We start from the raw sequence: 16,786 nt of genomic DNA, 5'->3' as shown, positions 1-16,786 counted from the left end.
AACTTTGCGACAAACGAACCAAGCAGTTTTTCATGACTCCAATAAGTATTCAATTTTCACCGAGTCAAATCCACTTTTCCAACCAACAACAAACAAATGTGCGACCCGACACAAGCCGTGCTCGAAATTGCCCAACGTACCATAAACAAATCATCGAGTTACTCCGATAAAAGCTAAACTCGCTGTCGAATGATCGACGATCACCGTAACCTTATCCCTTCACCCGACCCTAACTCCGACTTGAGCTCGAGGCCCACCTCTTCTTGCAGAACGACTGCCGCAGCCATAAGCCGTGCGTCCCAATTTCAAGCACTGGGGATAGGGAGCGTTGCGTCATCGCTAGCGCAATGGGCGCGAAAAAAGATAATCCCAGTTTGCTTCTCATTGGTAAATGGCAATTGCACGTGACCGCACGAGGCCCCGCCTGTTCAGACGGTTGTCAGTGGAGCGTGGGCGAGGAATATCCAACAATTTGGCAAGACCCCATTCGCTCACAACGTAAACAAGCAAAATTAGACGACGATGTTTGTTATGAATATTTAATCAGGTGTCGAGAATTGAAAACAAAGCCCAGCTGTATCGAACGACGCCACACTGTCGCCGCGGTTGCGGGAACAGAATTTTGCCCGCGAAAAGAACGAACATTGGCCACACGACGTCATCGAAAACCTCCCAGTGCCGTCTATACTCCTTTTCACGATAAGTTATTACTGCATGCATTGTCATGCGCACGATAAGTATCTACTGCATGCATTACAGCTAGAGTAAATTATCGTTACCAGTTGCAACAAAAATGTTTACATGTCCTATACAAACTGCTGGTCTGTACGATGAATTTAAAGACAGTGTGGCCTTCACGTCTAGCGCCGAAGAGGCGACTCTCTACGCCAAATGTCTTAACAAACCGTTACGTGTGGATGTACATATTTGCTTATGTCGACATGTCGTAAGTAAGGTGAGCGTTACTACAAATCACAATAGCGCTTAATATCACGTATTTTGGTTTTGGTTTAATACACGATAATTAAACCTGCGTTTTGCATTGTAAATACACTAACAGTACTTTAAAGTTGGCTGACGGGTTTTACAAAAACTACTGAAAAGAGCAACTATTTTTTGTTCAGCAATGCGGTTCGTAGTTTTTGGCAATTGATTAATTTACAACATTGACACTCTTTTGATAGGCACTCACGCGTCAAACCACACCATAAAACAAGCATTTTACAAGTTAAGCAGTCCACAAAGCGTCTTGTGCGTCATAATAGCCTTTCACTCCTGAGTACGTATGGCAGAAAGGTGTCTGGCGCCTCAACTTACGGCGTTAACTTCTGTTGCTAACAACAAAGCAACACGCGACGCGCTCGCCTGCGTGAGCTCGAAATCCTGACGAGCATTTCAGCTGCAAAATTTATCGCTCAGGAATCCTCATGACGTATGAGGTCACGCGCGCGCCGCTGGCGAATAGGAAAGCGCGCTGTTCCCGCGCAATAGTGCCAGTGGCGCAATCTTTCCTCTCGCTGTCTCAAAGCGAACGGTAAACGTTGTCAAGGAAACTAGGGGCTTGACGGGAACGGATTGAGCTGTTGTGTCAATTACAAGGCCCACAAGTGCCCCTTTGGGCCGTCGCACAGTACGGCTAAAGGCCCGAAGCGTGATCAGCCTGCGCGGTCTAGTAAGCACGGACAATCGCAGCGCGTGCGTCATAATCAACACGTTTAGGGTTGTAGAAATCCCCGAAGGCGGAGAATCGATATCTATACACGTTGAATTAAACCGGTACAAAGTTCGTGGTTTGGGAAAGAGGTGACAGAGAAGCACGGATGTTTGCATGTGAGTTTAAATACACAACTTAGGGCGCGGACAAATGCGGGTAATGCCGCTAGTGTGCATTGCGGCCTTGAATTACGAAAACTTCGGCGCATGCTTCAAGACCAACAAACCACATCGTACCGGTATTATGCAACAGATATGTCTAATTACCGCAAATGCAAGTCATTGTTATCAGAAACTCAATTTTATACAAAAGCCCCAAGGACATCACAAATTAATTAGCGAATTACTGAAAAGTTGCAAGACTTGTCAGAGCATATAACCTTACACCCAGGTTGTTGCAATACAATAGATTTACAAACTCGTCAGCAATGCATTTCAATAAAAGTTTACTATTAACGCTTGGTACAGAACGTGACTCATTGGGTTGACGGGCAAAACTAAACAAACACGCACAAACGTTGGTAGACCAACGTGGCGTTGCCCCCCGTAATTTCAAGTAAACCTACGGCGTGAACTTGAAGGGTTTGAGGGCGGACAACTTTGTGTAAACGTAAACTTACATGGCGGAAAGTCTTTGTTTGCACGAGTTCGCCTGGAATGGTTTTAGAAAATGGAAGCCAATAAATGCAAATATGTAATAAAAAACTGTTACAAACGTTGCTTTCTTATTTTGCATGTTGCAAACTGCTTTATCACCTACAGTTTTACGCCATAACAAGGTTTACACCACAAACGTTGCGTGGAAATTCTCTGGTAGATATTACAGCCGCAAGCGAAACACGGTGGTGGTATGCAACAGAGAATTTAGGCCGGGTTTGTACGTATGATTGCCACACATCTCTGGCGTTTAAAACATTTTCGATGACTTTGTGACGTACTTTTAAGCAGTTTGACGTCATAACTTGCGCAAATCGTTGTAGCAGTTGTCGGCAACTGTGGTGTCGCGAAAAGGTCGGGAACGCTCCGCCGAACAGAAGTTAACGAGATACTAAAGTAACGGATTTACTACGCGGTCTGAGCGGGCGGTATAGCGACACTTCCGAACCTATAACTTTGCCAGTTCGCACACACACAGGCATTGTTTAGTTTAGAAACCTCATGTTTGACAACTGTTTTCCATGAGACAAAATATTAATCAACATTTATTACCATCCATGCGCCAGGACAACTCAGGGGTTTAAAAAGGTCGTTGTACGTGGACAAATCTCAGCGATATATGCGCTGTGTTTGCTTGATGAGTAATTGTTCTGTAAACAGCAACGACCGTTTTACATGAATCCACGTCACGCAAATCAGCAAAAGTTGCCTCGTTTTCAAACAAAGATCGAGGATTTCACTCTTTGTACCGAAAGGCAATGGACAAGAACCATGACTGCAAGAATTGCTTTTGGTTACAGATATTTTGGGCGCCACAAACGCATTTGGCAGATGTTGTATGCATGATGGTGTTTCGCTATTAAAAAACTAGCAATTGTTTACGGTGATTTAAACCACGGTTATGTTGTGTACAATATACGATCAGTCTTGGTATTTGGATGCATGAGGCGTCACAGCCCGAAAGTCACGTGGAAACGCTGCACTCAGCGCCATCGCGTGTATCCAAATACGATGCATTAAAAATCATACAACTGCTCATGGAAAAAACCTAATTACGCGTCCTGTGACGCGATTGAAAGGCCTTACTTAATGACATGAACACATGCCCTCGCAAACAGTAAGTAACACACACCCTCTTTTGTAACGCCGGCGTACTTCAAGGCACTCAAAACGCCAGGACCAGGATATGCGAAACATCAAACGGACTTCTACACAGCTTAAACCCGGCCTTGAGAGATTTTCCTTTTCTCTCTTAAGCCCACAGAACGCTCGTTATTATTTTACAACGATAAATAATGAGATCAGATGCTCCAAGGCGGATGTGTGTAGCATCGGAGCAATTTGTTTGGGTTAACACCCCTAATAACGACGCAATGGGACAAATATAGGAGTCGCATAGAGTTATGAAGAAGGTTTCCAGTACAATTTTACTTGTTGCAGATTTATGAAACTGCTGAGTTCCACATGCCACAAATTTCTACATTTTATCGCTTGCATTATAAGCAAACAATCTTTTGGCACGTTTAAACGCAAAATGCAACTGCAGAAGTCAAGGTCATTCAAAAGCTCAGATACAAGTCAACCTGTTCAAATTTGACAAGGTTGCACTCGTTCACAGCAGCAGTTATGACTACTTTTCAGACATACATTGTGCATACTTAACCCAATAACTGATTAAAATTTTCCAAACTCTACTTATTCGAACGACTTCGACCTAATTTTCTGCAACAAATCGCGCAAAATACACCACCCTCACGAAGCATACACAGCAGCTACATCTTGGAAAGGAACATACACGTCACACCAGCATACGACTGTCTGACGCAATTTGTACGCAAGAAGCCGTGACGTCAACCGAACAAGGCAACGAAGTCTTGCTTTATGCCGGTATAGGACCGTACAGGTTGAAGTTACAGGCAACATGCCTTCTGCTGATTTGAGCCTTTTTTGCCTCAATTGGTTTAAATAACACGTCAATAAGCAAAAAAAACAAACACACAAATAAGCTAACAGTTTATTGGAATACAACCGTATCCATTCTGTTTTTAACAACAATATTTTACATACCATACGTTGAAGAAGCCCTGTGCATTGTTATTGTTATTTGCTTGTTGTTGTTGTTGTTGCAGCTGTGGTTGTGGCTGGAGGTGAGGCTCATTTTCGTTCTGCATCATGCCGCTGAGATTTCGACCTAAAATAACAAAGTTATGTGAATTATGATTTTGGTGAAAACAGGCGCATGTTTTACAAATGCCGGTCAGCAACAGTTGTCCAAAAGAGACACATTTAGAAACAATACACACGGCGAGCTCTAGACACGGCACATTATTTCCACCTACTATAGGTCTCATAGTCTTCAGTGTAGATAGACAAGTAAGGACGGTTTTCTAGACTATAACTTGCCACGAAAATTTTGTTACAAACAATGGTTTCAATAACTCAATCCCCATACATCACAATAATCTTTCGATGGCGCTAAAGATTTGGCAATGATTAGAAGCGAATTAAAATCATACGTTTTAGCGTACAATCATTGTATTAGAGATCATCATCACCACTGGTGTAAAATTGAGGGTCATGGAGGGGTCATAAGTGTTTACGGGCACGGTATTACGTAACGTCATGATCGAAATTTGGTGGTCAAATACACACTATCTTTACCCCTAACCAACACAACCACGAAGCCGTTAACACAAGGGTTGTAAATTTCACGACGCGAATTCTGTATTACGACCCCCTTAGTTTCCAAACTTTCCAAACGGCCAAGAGCGCAACGATCTACGAAGCAAACACACGTCACGAGCGAAATAGGCTTGGAAATGGGCAAACAACGTTTTATGGCTACTTTTCGCTCAAAACGCCAAGCGCGTTGCTGATAGGAAAGATGCCAGTAAATTTTATCACCCGACTTTCGAAGGCCTGGATAGGGGGCAGCTTTACACGCACTGAGAATGCATTTTTATCGTTACCTAGAAACTAAGTGGGGTCAAGTGAAAGTCACACAAGTAAATTTCGTATTATGTCGTGAATAAGAGTTGTCGAAATTGCTTTAAAACGTCTTTGTCAATTGCGCAAATTATGGCGGAAGTTTTCTGATATGATACTGATACAAGGTGGCGAATTTCGTCAGTAGCCCCTAAAACCACAAAGGATTTAGTGAATACAAGACGTGAAATAAACAGACAAGTTCAAGTTCCAGATATAGTTTTGGAGTATGGCTTTCTCGCCGACCGAAAGAGACAAAGATATCGTGTTTCGTGGAAACGAGACGAGAAGGTAAATTTCCACGTAAAAATAACCGAACCCAGGCCACAGGCGGGCCGAAAAATTCCACTCGGAACGACTTAGAAAGTGCGAAGAGCACGTTTTGCCCGCCCGAAGTCTTTGAGATTGCGTTGACCGCAAATCGAATCCCTGCTAGTGGCTACAGTTTCAGGAAGGAATGCTAGAATCAACAAAAACGCTGCTGTGAGACTCAATGTTTTGTCTGTTGAATAGAAAGAGCTTTTCGGAAAACCCACACGGACATCGTGACGGGACGCCCATAGGGGGCGCAAGCAAAATAAAAACCGACCACATGCTGTAAGCAAATATAAAGCCACGCCTAAGTTTGATGTACTGAATTCGCTTATCGAGTTATTTTTACATACACACCAATTCTACAAGTCACAATACCAGGTCTGAGGACAAAGCCAAGTACTGTACTGTGGAAATAAAGCGCTGGAGATCAACAACGTAACAACACCCGTTGCAAAATCGGCTACACATTGACAAATGCCTTTACAATTGATAGGTAAGCCCTGTGGTTTTACGCAGGGGTGCTCGCGCCCACTAAGGGTTTGTTACACAAATTACAACTATATCAGGAGACGAGTGAGACAACTGGCGGGTGATTTTGGAGGAAAAAAAGGTTATTATTTGTTTATCTCCTAATAACTGTCGGTGAAAAATAACGTATAGCTGTTAAGAACTATCTCACGTTTCAAAGAGCTATCGGGAACGTCACATCCTCGGTCAGCACAAGGAAACAGGGTTTTCCGTATGGGTGTCGACGATATACTGCTTGTCAGAGATCCAGGATCCTCACAATGAATAGCGGATTTGGACATTCGTTTATCGGGAGTTAAATCCACGTCGCCTCTGGCCCAGTCTTCCAGGCTGAAGTAGCTGCTATCGTCAGCCTTTGCGCACAAACTTGTGTTTGTTGGGTCAAAGTTGTCGTGTGGCTCCATTTTAATTGGTGTAACGTTATGGAGCACACTCATATTCATAATGCAAACTTGCTGGTGTCAAGATCAAATAGGATTTAGCAAACAGAAGTCTGTATCTGAGATCCAATATTGAGCTACTGCTTTCAACGTACAGTTGTTTAGATTTAACGTGACTTTAGAACTGTAAACAACACAAAACTTTACCATTGACATGTGCAAAAATTACTTCATAACTCAACTAATTTATGGCTTCACAGTTTTCTTCATAAATAACTCTTATGGTCTAAATTCGCTGCAACATAAAACCTACAACTGCGTTTTAGTACTTAGGCTTATGGTAATAATATTGTGCAGGCTGTTTTAAGGGGTCCACACCCTTCACGATTCATCTGTAAAGCTCCCATCGTCCTGGGCAATAAAACCTTGCTCACATAACGTGATAATCGCTCAAATTGCCACCGACACAATGCGCCCAACTTTAGTCCAAACCTTCGACAAAAAAGTTACCCCTCCACTGTCGTCCATCAGTGTAGGGAAAAAAGACCTCTGACATAACTCATCCACCGTAGACACTTCATAACACTAAACTCCGCGCCCTCAAGACACATGCAATTTCGATGGTCCTGTTTGCTCGAACCACAGAAAATCTATTTTTCTCTGTATTTGCACTGATCAGCGTAGGGCGTGTGACTAACGACTAACGTAAAAAAGTTCCAGAGCATCCGGGGTACCAAAGGAATCAGAGGAAACGAAAAAATGCAATTTTCCGGCATCTCACCCGTGTGTTTGTTCTGTGCTGAGAAGTTTTAGGCGAGCAAGGAAGGGAGGACTCATAGTCGTAAATCGAACGACTCCCAACGCACGCTCGTGTCGAAACGACCGCCCCTGTTTACTAAGCCGTCCTAGATGCTTGTGGAAGTAGTCGCAAGTCAACAGGCCGGGTACACAGCCGGTCTCAAGGACCTCGCAAAAGGCAGCTACGGTGAAGCCGCAGAAGTACCTTTATTGGCGTGCAAAAAACGAAGATTTATAATGCTAATTAAAACGACACGCCATGTGCCGGATCCACATTGAGCTTGCTGGGTTGAACCGCTTTAGCACCAAGTTTTTTTACGATTTGCATGTTTGGGTTCTTAACTTCACGTCATTTAAGGTTGTATATGGCCCTTTCCGCTGGTTATAAATTACTAACTGCTTACCGGTGACACTCTGTTTGGTAGCAGTAACTGTGCTGCTACAATACAAATACACATCCGGTATAGGACTATCAATTGGAAAGTTACACAAGAATAAAAAACATTGACAAAGAAAAAAGCGTTAACGAAAAGCACATTGTTCGCATCTTTCCCAGAAAAGTATAGCCATAATAATACGTTATACCATGCAAGCAAAGTAAACAAATTATAACGGATGGATAAAAAAGCATTGGTAACAAAATAAGCGTTTTTGAAAGGAATAGCAGAAATTCTGTTCCTGGACAACATACCCAAAATACGTATTTCCTGCATAGCTCTCTCCAGAAAGAATAAGATTGACAGACATCGTTATGGCCAACATGTGGTAAATAGTTTATGACGAAAGCCCGGTTGTCCGTTGTAGAAAATCACACGTGGTCGGTGTGACTGGCGCCACATAAAATTGGAATCCGACAAGCTTAAAGTTGAGCAACAGATTTCGTGGTTTTGGAAAAACTTTCAAAACTTTTGAAAAACAAATTCGGTTTGAAATGGACTGTACAGGGGATGCCTCTGCAACCATATTTGATCATTTCACTAAATTATTAAAAATCTTTACATTGCATTATGGAATATTTTATTGTATGATGCCGTGCGCAACTTGGATCAAAAACAATACAATTTCGATTCACGGAGTTTATAAACCTTAATAAGGCGCTAACGTAGAATCTGACCTAAACCTCGTATTAATCAGCGGATCACCACGGTTGTTTAGACTCGTGTTAGAGACTGAACGCATAAACGTTTGAATTTTTAACCGTCAATTGTCACAGTTGGTTGCGACTTACCAGTGCCACCTGACGGATAACATAATTACGTTTATAGCACCGAATGAGATTTTTTTGCGCAGGTAACAAATTTAAACGTCGTATTATTAATTATTTATACAAACAGTTTCCATTTTTAAAACTGTGGCATCTTAATTAATTAGTGTATTGTCATTTGTTTGTCCAGGCTAAACAAATTTCCGGACTACTTTATCCAAAGGTTTGAATGGTGGGTAAATTTACCCCTTGGGGTGATTACCCTGTGCCTTGGGTAATCAGCAACAGTTTTAGAAAGAACTATTAACACTTTAAACTTTTAAAATCAATTAATAAATGTTAAAACTATTGGAGTAATCAGCCACTACTAAAAACAATTTTTGACAAAATACGCCTTACCTTCACAAAAGAATAATGACTTTTGGTGTAAATCACATTGAGGTGTTGTTATAGGGCACTTTGACAGCACAAAAACAAAAAGACAAATTTGATCTGGAATTGGTGAAGATCTAGATTAAGTATTCTAAATTATCAGATGTCCACTGCGCTGAGACAAATTTGAACTATTTAATCGACAAATAAACAAAAAATAGACAAACAAACAAAACATTAATGTCAGTCAATTGCATAGTCAAAGACAGAAGATCCTACTGCACTTATTGTCAACACGGCTTTTACCAACAAGTAAAGGACACTATTCATAAACAATATAAAACAACAAATGCCATCATAACTTATGTTGCTTACAATACTAATATCAGAAATAATTGAACATCAAGCTGTTTGATTCTGTTTACTTTTTAAAAACAGTCATGTGAATGGCCTAAGCAGGATGAATTAACTCATTGAATTAATCTCAGGATGAATTACACAACAATTTTATTGGCAAAAACAATGCATATATATAATATGATTACATCAAGCATGAATCATTTACATATGTATGGAAATGGCCATATCTGTATTCCCACAAAAATTGCCATTTGTTTAAATAGGTATATACAAAAAACAAATGTAATAAAACATCAGGCTTCACACAAATTACTAACTTTCTACAGTTATAACTGCAACATCAACGCTACATTCAGAATTATCCATGTAAAGTAGGCCTACTGCTAACCAAACTTGACACTGTAAAATAATTATTTTTGTGGCTATGTAAAAATTCTTAATTAGAATTTGGCCTTTATGACGTATAATCATCATAGGAAATCAGTGCGCCTACATTTGTACAACAGGAGTTGATCGCAACTTCTTAAAAAACGCGTATGGCTTTCACACATGTTGCAAGCCCACAATATTTACTACACTAGCTAGATAACATTGCCTATGGCCACATACAGATGAGAAATTAGCCTATGTTGCAGTTTTCCTAGATTCGCCTTTCATTGCCTCTGGCGTTTGGCGATTGACGTCACAAAACAGTGCACAATCAAACCATGTGACCAAACGGCGCGAAGTGACGTCATAATCGTGAAATGTTCAAGAACTTCAACAAGCACTTTCACAGAATTGGCGCGAAATCTCAAGGCCTGGCACAAGTTAGGAGGTGAAATTAATGCAAATTTATGGATTCGGCTCAGAGACCAAAACAAATTTTGATGTTTTTCTGCGGTAATCAATCCATGTGTAATGTTTATTCTGACTTTTGGGAAATTTATCTTTGGGGAGTTTGGAGTTTTATGGGGAAAAACCTGTTGTGCGTCAAGTGAATTAAATGCACATTGTGTTGTTACAACTTTTTTTACCAATATGCAACTCAAAAGCATCACTTAAAATATCTTACTGCACTTTCCATACAAATCCTTGAATGAACTGAATATCTAATAAATTCCATGTTTGGAAGACTTCTAATGCAATAAATTAACAGTCCATTGAAACAACCAATTGGTAGTAACAAAAGTTCATGGTACATAGTAACCACAAAATGCCTGAAGGCAAACAACAAGAGATGTATATCAGAAGTTTTGCTGACATGGTTTAATGACAAAATGCAAATTGCTAAACAGGTTAAACAGCAAAATATCATGCCAAACCGGTAAAAAGTTTAGGCGAACAGTTTTGAGATAACTAAAAATATTTTACGCAACTATCACAAAAAACAGAAGTATGCAATGTATGTCACTTGCCAACTGCAATGTACACATATAAAATAGAATTCTAAGCAAAAGCACTGAAATAATTTGAAACATGATAGAGCAATTTAACATATATATTTTTTATATTGCCAGTGAACAACGAATTTCACCTTCAACAGGAATAAACAACAAAAAAATAAATAAAAAGGAGCCTCCTCTCTCATAAAGTACCAAACATGGGGTAGTACTATACTTTCAAGGGACTCTGTGCATAACAATAGGAGTATCAGGAGAATCTTGATCTTCAAACAAGCTTTCAAGTTGCCTTGCAGATTTTCGAGTTATTTCAAGTTGGCTAATACCAGCTTTATTCACCAAGTGACGATGCACAAAATGAAGACAAATTGTTGACAAACGTTTGTGTGGCGACATGATATCCACCATTGCTTGCGATGGCACATCGCCAGCGAGGTCGGAAGCAACAGGAAAGTATACTAAATCTCTTGAAGCACCAAAGCATAGAGAATGCTTGTACCTACTTTCACAAGCAATCCAAGGATGACCAACAAACGTTTTCATTGAGAAATGGTCATTAGGTTTGAGCGCTTTACAGTAACACACCCTTTGCCCATGATAGTCCACCCAGTAAAGCCGGACTCTGTGCTGGGTACGATTAGTAAATTTAACAAACGAGATGACTGTTGAAGGACAAGACTTCAAAATGTCAATGTTGTTACCTTCCATTTCCTGTAAAGACGAATTGTATTACAAGATGAACATAAAGACATAGCAATGGCAACGTGCCTTCCAATTCCAACTATATCTTAAATACTCCAGGTTACATTTTTTTAATATACATGTAAAACAAAATGTTTATATATGGTGATTGAATTCCTTTGCTTTAAACAATATCTTATTTATACGTCTGTTTCACCGGATTTGCAGGCATATTTTCGTCTACAGTTCCTAACAATATTTTGGCTAGCATGCCGGAGTTTTATATACGTACCTTCTGCTACAGACGATTTTGCCTCGAACATAGCGATGCTTACGAGCTACTGATCACGTTTACAAAACAACTGAAGCAAATGAAAGCTTCCATCTCCCTAACTAAAAAAACTTGCACGGGCCATAGAAAACATATGTCTGATCGGTAAATAGTTGCCAAAATCTTTTCTTTTTATTATTAAACACAAATAATCGACAAAAAAACGAATTTTTAGAATTCAGACATTCCTAACTGGCTTGACTGATTTCAGGGCAAACAAAGTAAACGCCACTTTCCGCTTCATCAAACGTCAATCCTACACACGGAACATGGAACCACTGCGAACATCTTGCGCACTGAATCCAGCCTTCGTCGCCATTTCCATCCCCTTTGCACAGTTTGCAAAAAGCCTTGCTGTTACAAGTGTCTGTTAAGCAGTTTCCAGCAACAAATTCAAACACGTCTTCATAACATGCATCTGCCGACCGTATAAAAAAAGAGTCAGTTGCGAGGGCCTTGGCTAACATACAGATTTGCACTGCACTGTCGCAATTTTTACAGCTGAAAACTTCATCTACATTCGCACGGGAATCCATGGACAACAAATCAAAGTTGAATTTCATGCACATTAAACTCTGAATAAGTGCAAACACTTCTTCGTAAGTATCGTCAATGTCATCAGATGTGTTGGAATGCTTTGCATTGAAGCAAGAAAGAGTTTGGTTTTCTAAGTCAACTACAAGTAATATCCACTTGTTCTCAGATTTTTGAAGTGGAAGGAAGATATATTTCTTCTCTGAAAGCGATGCATTTTCCCACAGTCCATTGTCAACAAACCCTTGAAATAGGTTTTTCGACATGTGTGTATCCACAAACATAATATGATCGTTGGTTAAGCATAACTGCCATAAAAAGCTATTAATCACTTCATCCATTGCCATTAATTTACTTTTCAGCAAGTTAGATTTAACAGCATGTAGCTCACTTGCTGTAACATGATAGGGTCCATTTAAAAGAACAGTTTCATCCAGTGGGTCATCTGTAATTACCTCCACACAAGCAAATTCAGCATCTGTACATTCTAACAGCGGAGATATGTTTGCTATATCTTTACCTATTGCCATGTCTTCGTTGGAATTTGAAATAACTGTCACATTAATTGGATGGATTTCAATTTTGTCAGTGATCAGCTTCCTCTTTTTGGAGACGGGTTTATCATTTGAGATGTTGTTTGAATCTGATGCAATCTCAAGTAAACCATCCAAAACTTGCTGAAGACTGAACTCAGTTTGTTGCAAAGTTTCATTGTTGCCAATTTCATTGGCAACCTGTTTAATTTTATCCAACAGGTCAAAAATTCTTCCCATTATAAGTTGTGGAGTTGGAGCAACTCTTACATCAGAAAATGTGTAGTTATCTGCTTCCTTAGGTGGACAAAATGTATTGTAAGCCTCTACCAAATCAGACACAATTGCTTCACAAAAGTTTCGTGTACTTTGTGAAAGAGAGTGTTCAGTTCTGTTTTTGCTAATTGCTTGGCTTGTAGGTGTTTCATTAGACTTTGACTCCGCAAGATTCGCAGTGTACTGATGAAACACATTATCTGTTTTCGATGAACTGTCCCAATCATCAATTAGGACATTAAGGTTTTCTCCTTCAACAACGACCTTGTTTTGTTTGATGCAAGACTTTATGTAGTGGTCACAAATGATCTTTTTGGTTGGGAAAAAACGCTTATGTGACTTCGAAGGTGCCTCCTGATTATGAAAGATTTCCTCATACACAAATTTTCGAAGATGCTTTTGAATTTCTTTCATTGAAATCAACCCCTCCTCAACTAGCTCATCAATTTTATCAATAATTCTCGGATCCAATGCTCTAACAACTCCAGGGTCATGTGCCTGTTTAGAAAAGCTGATTACAAACATATTTTGAGTGATAAGATGTAAGTCTGACCTTTCCAATGTCATGACCATGGTGAGCATCAGGTGGGGGAAATGATACACGGGAAGCTGGCTCCTTTATCACCTCATTTCCTTTCAATCGAAGAGCCTCTCTCAATGCACAGCTTGCAACATCCTTATGACTTTTTCTCCAGCTAATGGACTACAAATACCAAAAAAATCTTTACACTATTTTTTTTCATGTTTACTTTTCCAAAAACTACAATATGCAAAAAGGCTGATGTACCTTATATTGGGGAAACTTGGTCACATCAATAATATCAATGTAGGCAGAGCAACCAGTCTTGATTGAAGGTTGTATTCTAACATATTGTTTGTTTTTTGGTATTTTTCCTTTGATGCTTCTCCTCTTTGCATTATAGGTTTTGTTACGGTCTTTTCCGTACTGGCATTCCAGTTTGGTAGTGCGCTCAATAATGTATGGAATGTCATCTTCCCCAAAAGTGACTCTACTCCTACCTATACCAATATATACACCACAAACATACTCATCATATTTTGTTAAACTGACACACTTACCATTTCTTTTGTACAACACATTGTATTTTGTATTAGTTGATGACTCAAAGTAATGGATTGCATGATATGCTTGTTCCACACTAGGAAACCACTGCAAAATTTTGGATTTAGAAAAAAAAATAATGTATATTAGCATTTTCATGTTACCCTCACAATCTTCTCATATTGGGGACCTCTTTCAAACAGATTGTCCTCCTGTTTGCATTCCACTGAGTGTAAATCAGAATCAGACATTCCTCTTGAAACTAAATATTCTTAACACCCATAACTTCATAAAAACAGAAATAATACTCACTTATTAGAGCCCCAACACAAATAAATAGTATTATATTATCACATAAAACAGTATTATTTTGATACTTTTATTGGCATACAAAGCGCGCTGCCCGTATCTAAACCTTGCCTTTTTTTAACAATTCTTGGTCTGGCCGCCCATAAATGTGGAACGAAATACGAGTGTGTCAAGCTAAATACGTCTGTGTAGAAATCAATTGTAGCATCGCCATGTCAAATTAAAGTACCAGCGAAACCGTGTTGTGTAAATTATTCGATTTGCAGACACACATGGGTTATGTTTAGCTTGTCTTTGTGTAATAAAGCGTAAGAAACAAAAATTGCTGGCTCACAATTGTTATGCCGAAAATCAAGGGGCCTTGGCGAAAACAATTCCTGTTTGTGATTTTAGGTAACCAGACTCAATGTTATACAAATTTGTACTGACGTTGTCGTAACTTTTGCTTGTTTAACCACAAAAACATAATTACGGAATGACACAAGCCTTCCTCCAATTCACGTTTGTCAAATTTGATTCGCAACGCTTCGCTCATCCAGGACAGTAATTTTTAGGCTTGCAAATATGTCGGTTGTGATTTTTTTTTTCACTTTTTGTCGCTTTATTGTGTAATACACCGGCACTTTCATTACTAACTGTAAGTAACAACTACACACGCACCACTATTCTGCAAAAAGCACAAAAATCTAAAATAGAACAGTTATGTCAACTAATGGAAAAAAAATCTTTTTTATATTTTACATGTTTTTAAAAAAAACAAGTTTAACAGGTATCAAACGACAAAATTGGCAGAACATATCAGTAAATCGTGTTAAGGACACATTAAACCAGAAAGAAATGTCAGTAAAATATACAAATACAAAAAAGTCATAGGAAGCACCACAGTTTATTGGAAAAAAGAGCATTTGCAGAATAATGAAACTTTTCAATAATCATATCTTGTTGTTGGCACTTTTATATTAACTATCTTTTTTAAAGAACAGCAAAATACAAAACAATATACAACACTGTCCAAAATAGGTCACATAACAGCTGAATAAAAAAACAAATAAAGGCTCAGGAAAAAACAGAACAGTAAGCTGGCACTTTTGACTTGATTAAGGGCAAAACATCTTTTCCACCATTAAGCTCAAGTTTTTGCATAACAGCGGTAATATCATCGCGTCTTTTACGATCTGAAGACATTCTTTTGGAAAGACAAGTCATCAAAATCTACAAATGCAAATATATTCAATAAAATGTTGCAACCAATTTCATAATGGAAGCAAACCTTTAAATTAACATCAAGTTCAGGTCCAACACAATCACTTAAATGAGAAAGAGCCTCAAGACCTCTTTGAAATACACCAGAGTCTGATGAATTCAGGGCTGCCCTCAGAGAAGGGGCTATTTTGTGAAGCAGTGGTATTGCTTTGGTGCTGGCATCATTTACTGTCAAAAGATCTTTGAACCCCTCAATGGATACAAATGTATAAGGATGTTTCGTTTCTCGCAAACCCTTGAAGAAAATATAGTCTTAAACTGATGAAAACTGTTGGTACAACTTAACTAACATGCATTTGATCTACTTAAAAACGACACACGCAAAAATTAGTAAACATGCTCATTCCTGCATAGTTTCTGTTACATGATTTAATTACATCCATTCGCAATTCAATACTATTCATGGCATTGTAAGTGACAAATAACTTGTATGGCACTTTATAGTTAACTTTTTGATAGTTAATTTAAATATGATCAGTTGCAATGCAGGAATATGTTAGAATGAGAACAAATTTGGCATAATTTTTGTTGTAATTCATAGCCTTAATTATTACAAATCTTGATACAATGAATGGGTTATTTGCCAAACCTCAGCTAGAGTAACAAGCAGTGGGTCAAATGACACTTTCTCCTTTGCTATATCCCACTGCAACTTATGCTTCACAGACCCATGCACAAGCCGACAGGGTATGCCTCCTCTGGCGTACACAGCTTCAAATGCAGACTGAGATGTTCGTTTTGCGAACTTCGTAATGAAACAACACACGTGTTAAATTTGTAACAAGTCTAGAGGTCTGGTAATTATTTTTTTCTTAGGAGTTTACCGGGTCCACAGTCTTTGGATTTAACTTGTCTGATGGAAGGGCCTTTCGTTTTTGCTCGCCAGATCCCGGTCTTTGCGATTTTGATGAGGCAGTTGTTTTTCTGTTTTGAGACATATCATTGCTTATTCGATCTCAAATTAAAAACAACAGCAATTTGATCCAAAACATAAAGGCGTTTCAATCCGCACCACCAGCAATAACCACACAAAAAAATTTTTTTTTAAGAAATTCAGCCACAGCATCCAGAGATTTACAAAATGAAAAATATATGTTCAAGT

General features: G+C 39.1%; 3 protein-coding genes across 4 annotated transcripts in view; all 3 read right to left on the bottom strand.

The window, feature by feature from the left end:
* LOC145908063 (uncharacterized) overlaps positions 1-9,117 on the bottom strand; it is a 40,220-nt gene extending 31,103 nt beyond the window's left edge. Inside the window, exons 1-2 of the mRNA XM_082995230.1 lie at positions 8,980-9,117; positions 4,438-4,561 (exon numbers count right to left, since the gene is read on the bottom strand). Of these exons, the coding sequence (XP_082851356.1) occupies positions 4,438-4,544 (107 nt within the window). The 5' untranslated portion in view covers positions 4,545-4,561; positions 8,980-9,117. The remainder of the gene's footprint in view (positions 1-4,437; positions 4,562-8,979) is intronic.
* A 1,437-nt stretch (positions 9,118-10,554) lies between these two features.
* Positions 10,555-14,400, bottom strand: LOC145908410 (uncharacterized). 2 transcript variants are annotated; one of them, XM_082995684.1, is made up of 6 exons: positions 14,277-14,400; positions 14,130-14,220; positions 13,837-14,069; positions 13,603-13,752; positions 11,668-13,547; positions 10,555-11,405 (listed from the first exon to the last, which is right to left on the bottom strand). In XM_082995684.1, the coding sequence occupies exons 1-5, from the start codon at positions 14,361-14,363 to the stop codon at positions 11,895-11,897; spliced, it is 2,214 nt and encodes a 737-aa protein (XP_082851810.1). In that variant the 5' UTR covers positions 14,364-14,400; the 3' UTR covers positions 10,555-11,405; positions 11,668-11,894. The 2 variants fall into 2 exon arrangements, with proteins under 2 accessions (XP_082851810.1, XP_082851811.1); XM_082995685.1 differs by having other exon boundaries at positions 14,283-14,392.
* An 812-nt stretch (positions 14,401-15,212) lies between these two features.
* Positions 15,213-16,668, bottom strand: LOC145908560 (PACRG-like protein). Its single transcript, XM_082995860.1, has 4 exons — positions 16,509-16,668; positions 16,274-16,429; positions 15,692-15,919; positions 15,213-15,633 (listed from the first exon to the last, which is right to left on the bottom strand). Exons 1-4 carry the CDS (start codon positions 16,620-16,622, stop codon positions 15,478-15,480), a joined length of 654 nt encoding a protein of 217 aa, XP_082851986.1. The 5' UTR covers positions 16,623-16,668; the 3' UTR covers positions 15,213-15,477.
* Between the last annotated feature and the right edge of the window lie 118 nt (positions 16,669-16,786).

Source organism: Ascidia mentula, chromosome 7 (genome assembly GCF_947561715.1).
Source record: "Ascidia mentula chromosome 7, kaAscMent1.1, whole genome shotgun sequence".
Classification (NCBI taxonomy): domain Eukaryota; kingdom Metazoa; phylum Chordata; class Ascidiacea; order Phlebobranchia; family Ascidiidae; genus Ascidia; species Ascidia mentula.
The sequence above is the reverse complement of the archived record's forward strand: the minus strand, read 5'-3'. Positions and strand labels throughout refer to the sequence as shown.